General features: G+C 43.1%; 1 protein-coding gene across 2 annotated transcripts in view; it reads right to left on the bottom strand.

Annotated features, from left to right (window-relative positions):
• Nucleotides 1-3,058: 3,058 nt before the first annotated feature.
• Nucleotides 3,059-4,834, bottom strand: part of tmtc4 (transmembrane O-mannosyltransferase targeting cadherins 4) — a 13,147-nt gene continuing 11,371 nt past the window's right edge. For both annotated transcript variants that reach the window (XM_020609519.1, XM_020609518.1), the window contains exons 16-18: nt 3,747-3,859; nt 3,512-3,581; nt 3,059-3,317 (exon numbers count right to left, since the gene is read on the bottom strand). In XM_020609519.1, the coding sequence (XP_020465175.1) occupies nt 3,169-3,317; nt 3,512-3,581; nt 3,747-3,859 (332 nt within the window). In that variant the 3' untranslated portion in view covers nt 3,059-3,168. The remainder of the gene's footprint in view (nt 3,318-3,511; nt 3,582-3,746; nt 3,860-4,834) is intronic.

Below are 4,834 nucleotides of genomic sequence, written 5' to 3'. Positions count from 1 at the left end.
CGTTTTATAGCCCATCTCTAACTATTAATCATTCGCCACGACATCATGGACTCTCAAGAGGTTGGCTGGATGCCGCATTACAAAGAATGCCGCTGAAAATGCCAGGGCATGTAGACATGACGGTCTCAATACTCACTGACAGTAGCCCTCCAACAAATGACAGTGTGCATCCAAGCCAGACAGACAGAGTGTCAGGGAAGCACTGTGACAAGCGAGGGGATTCCTCTGAAAATGCCACTGTGCCCTAGTGGCCTACAGTGTTGCAGTGCACTGGTAGTATCTGTCCTGAGGTCGTGTCATGTAATGTGATCTAGATGAAGCGGACAAGGTGGGTCCCTCTCCAGGATACAGACGGGCAGTCAGACAAGCTGCTCCTCTAATAAGAACTGCCATTCTAATGATCACTCAGTCAGCCTAACCTCTGACCCCTACTGTTATAAGAAACAGAGGGAGGGGCCTGGTGGATGGTGGGAAGGACTGCAGGTTCAAATGTGCAGTATTTACATCAATTAGATAGGCAAAATGCAGGTGCCCATCAGAGCCCATTAGGATTGTTGTAGTTGGAGGGAGGAGGAGGGAGGGACAGTGAGGACCCTACAGAGGCCCAGTAGACACATCATGGGACTGCCCTTGATCACATCCCGTCACACTGATAACTCCGTCAAAGCCACTCTTACAGATGTACAGGAGGTTTGCCACTGTATGTGTGTGTGTGTGAGACAGTGCATGTGAGTGCTTCAAGCTATGCCTGCTTACAGTCCTTCTCCAAATACCAAGATACAATAAAATACTCATGTTAGACACAACGTATTATTTAACTCCCAACATTTCTAGGTTTTCTCAACCACACATCTAAGGTAATAAAAATCATAAGCCCCTGTTCTTGCAATCACTCAGGTTCAAGGTGACCATCACACATATACCCACTGCTGCTTCATTTAACGGCTCAGGACATTTCCACGTAGCAGTTTTGATAAGCTCATACTTTCTTTTAATCAGATGCAAAATAGCACACCTGCTGTTCCAAAACACCCTTGGTAGGTTCAAATTAGTGCTTCCCTGCTTCTTGTTCTTCTATTGAATATTCTACCACAACAAAAGGATGACAAGTTTTTCTTTTCTTTCAAAAACACGTTCTTTGGCAATCAAAATGCCTTGTTGACTTTATTATTACAGATTTTTGAGTTGTTTTGGTTGTGATCAATCACACATGATTCTCCCAAATCCACTGATTACACTGATCAAAACTCAACAGCGTGATTAATAAAACACAATAAAGAGCTCCACCTGGGAACTGATTTCATTATCATTGTGATGGAGCATCCAAGCAGGTAAAGGTGTTCAGTGAAAATCCAGAGAACAAGGAAAGGACTTCATAAGGCAGTGGTACCCCATCTTTTATTAATGTCACTCCCTAGGACAGCAGGTTTTTGTCAGTCAGAATGGATAATGAAGATGTTGGTGGGGCTGGTGAATCCATCCCTTTAATACTCACATATTTTATGATAATGAAAGGTATTCAAAGAATGATTATGATAAAAGTGGGCTCCCCCACTGTTGTGGCAGCACAGCTGTGCAGCTCCAGAGTCAGCGGCAGGCGAGGAATAAAGGGATGAGGCAGAAAGTAAAGAAAGGATCCGTAAGTACATAAAGCAAAAGCTGATAGACTCGTAGCTGCCCGATCATTGGTAGCACCGCATGTTACACTGCACAAGGAAAAGCAATACGAAGGAAAAGATTTTGGCCAATAACCAAAACTTTTTCATCTAGCATGAAGCCCCTTCAACATACTGACCTTTACATGAGTCTTTCTGAAACATCTTTACTTAAATAACAGTGTGTGCAGCGTACATAGGCTATTTGTTTGGCTTTAGATAAATCTACCAAGTCATTACATCAAAGCAAGGAAAATAAAAAAGGAAATTTCATGTCATATTGGCTGCACATCCAGGAGGTCCTATACAGAGGACACCGACAACCCCCTAACCCCCACCCCGATGTGCATATCAGTAACATCTTCCAAGCATCAAAGCATCAACTGGTGTATTGTACTGTATGTGTAAACAAAGTTAGCCGCCCCTAAAGCAAAGCCATACCAGCTCGCCAGAGCTTCAAAAGTTTCCTGCAAAGCTGTAGGAAGCAGGTGAAAAAATAGAAGTGTGTTGAACTTTGACCTCAAGCACACACTTGTTGACTGATGTTTCACACTGAGGTTGCCTTTTCTCTTGGCAGCATTCTTCAAGAGAAGCAGGCCTATGTGTACGTGCACGCATAGTCCCTGGGGAGATCATCCCCATCTCCCTTTGAAGGTTCTGTGCTATAGAGCTGTTTTCATCCAGCACCGGCCATGGGTTTCCTGTCTCGGCTGACCCCTCGTCTCCTCTCGGACACTTCAGAAAAGCTTCCCAGCGCAAAACACCTTTCTCCTATTAACTACACAGGCTACAGGAGGAGAGGAGAGGCTAAAGGGGTTTTGAACCTCAGAGTGCCATCCCACTCAGGAACAAAGAGATGAGTATTCAAAAGCAAACAAGATAACCACTTCAGCCCACCAGCAGTCAACACTTACCAGCTGTTTATAAAGACTATGCTGTGGCCTGTGCAGACTAATGCTCTTGATCTGAACTGTAGCAGCTTTTGAATACAGCAACATTTGGGACTCATGAAAGAAGGCCAAGTCAAATAACTTTTACAACTGATTCTCTGGATCCACACATGTATCGTGCTCTGTCCAGCTGACACAACACAGGGTCAGAGATGAAAAGAAGATGGAGTTCACCGAGGATCAGTTCCACATGGCCTTCAACAAAACAGCAGTGTAGACAACCATATAACTAGCAAAGGCATTCAGCACACCTGCGCCAGACACATCTCACACCCATGAAATCAAATTAGATATTTGATACAGACACAGTCTCACACATAAAAAAAAAAGTCTTAAAAAAGACTAAACCAAAAAACTGCAACTGTGCAGCACACTGCTGGTCAGTTTTGTTTCCCTTCTTTAAGAAGTGATAGAGGGTTTTTTTCTCCCAAAGAACAAAACTAGAAACTGATACACAGATCATGGTCTTTATTTACAAAGCCAGAATTAGTGTGATAAAATCATACCATGTGGAACAATGAAAAAAATTGTTTTACGGCAGGCAGGGGTCCCAGTGGGTTCCCTCAGGGAGTGCTGCGTTTAAGCTGGTCCAGTTTGCGACGCAGCATGTTGTAGTTGTCTCTGGTCCCAGGAGCCTCAGGGTCCAACTTTAGAGACAGCTCATAGTGTTTCTTTGCCAGCTCCAGCTTTCCCCAGCGATGATACAGCACAGCTGATGAATAAAAAAGAAACACTCTTCAAGCTGATAAGCAGCAACTATTCTAAATCTATTCATTTTGTGCACTTACATACAGGTCAGTTTGGCTGCAGAGCATTGCTTCTACATAGTAAATGCAATTATTCTTTTAGCTTTCAAGCACTTAGAATCTCTCATCAGATCTGTAAAATATGTTGCAGTAGCCTTACCTAAATTGCCATGGCAACTAGCAGCATTTGGATTGATTCGAAGAGCGTGAAGGAAAAAGCCCTCTGACTCCTGAGGAAAACAACAAAACAAACAAACAAAACACACTGTACTCCCTGTACTAGAACGAGAAAGGTACCGCTCCTGACTGACACAGAGGACCATGTAAGGAATAACAACATGCATAACAAATAATATTCTGAGTTGACGTGTTTACTGAATACTCCACTGACTGACCTTGTATTTCTGTAATTTCCCCAGGACATTAGCTAATGAAAACATGATAGTGTGGTCTTTGGGGAGGAGCTTCAGAGCCTCTCGGCCGATCAACTCTGCTTGACCCAAGTTACCTCGAAGACAAAAAGAAAGTCAGACATTAAGTGATACACACACACACACACACACACACACAACACATACATGATCACACATACTTTCAGTGTAATCCACCTAAGACAGTAAGCAACATGCCTGCTACTAATACTTTGTAAATATTCAAACAGTTAAAAACTCAAACCCAGTGGTAACAGCTGGTTTTACAGTGCCCTCTACAATTTTGCAACGTTTCCAGTGATAAATTCGTAGGTGCTGAACAGGAAGATACAGATGGATGAAACTCCGAGGGGGGGGGGGGGGGGGGGGGCGGTGGCGTGCTGGGACCCAGTTGCTCCCGGTGATAACACCGGTGGGTGAGCATTTGTGAGTGTGAATGGCCAAGTAGTGTAAAAGCACTTTGAGTGTGCTGTAAAGCATAGAAAAGCGCTATACAAGTATAAGACCATTTAACTTTATCTTCATCATACAACTTTATTTTTCTGATAACAGTGAGTGCAAACCGGACACACAAAAGGTCTGGAATCTTGAAATAGGGACAAGTGTATTTTTCCTGACATACGCTTTTAAACTACCAGGGTCCTTCTAATATTATACTTCTACTGGAGGAATGGGATGTTACTGATTGGTCAATATCCACACGAGAGGCTATCTGATTGGTCTAACTGCTGAAGCACAGCCAGGGCATCAATACAGCCGTTGTTAGGAAAGCACCAACTGTAACTGTCTGGACGCCAGGGAAAGCCATTGTCTTGCATTTCAGCACCGATGTGCATGTGTTTCCACTCTGTTTGCATTTTACACGCAACTTGCATTACATCTCTGCAGGTCTAGATGACACCATTCCTTGTTCTATGTTTCTATGCACAGTCACAGAGTACATTAGTTGCTTGAATGTAAATAATATGCATCATATAAGTAGCTGCTTTATATTGATTGTGTGTGTATATATATATATATATATATATATATGTAAAGAGAGGGAGAGAGAG

Source organism: Monopterus albus, unplaced genomic scaffold (genome assembly GCF_001952655.1).
Source record: "Monopterus albus unplaced genomic scaffold, M_albus_1.0 scaffold99.1, whole genome shotgun sequence".
Lineage (NCBI taxonomy): Eukaryota > Metazoa > Chordata > Actinopteri > Synbranchiformes > Synbranchidae > Monopterus > Monopterus albus.
Note: the sequence above shows the minus strand (reverse complement) of the source record. Positions and strands in the feature narration are given on the sequence as shown.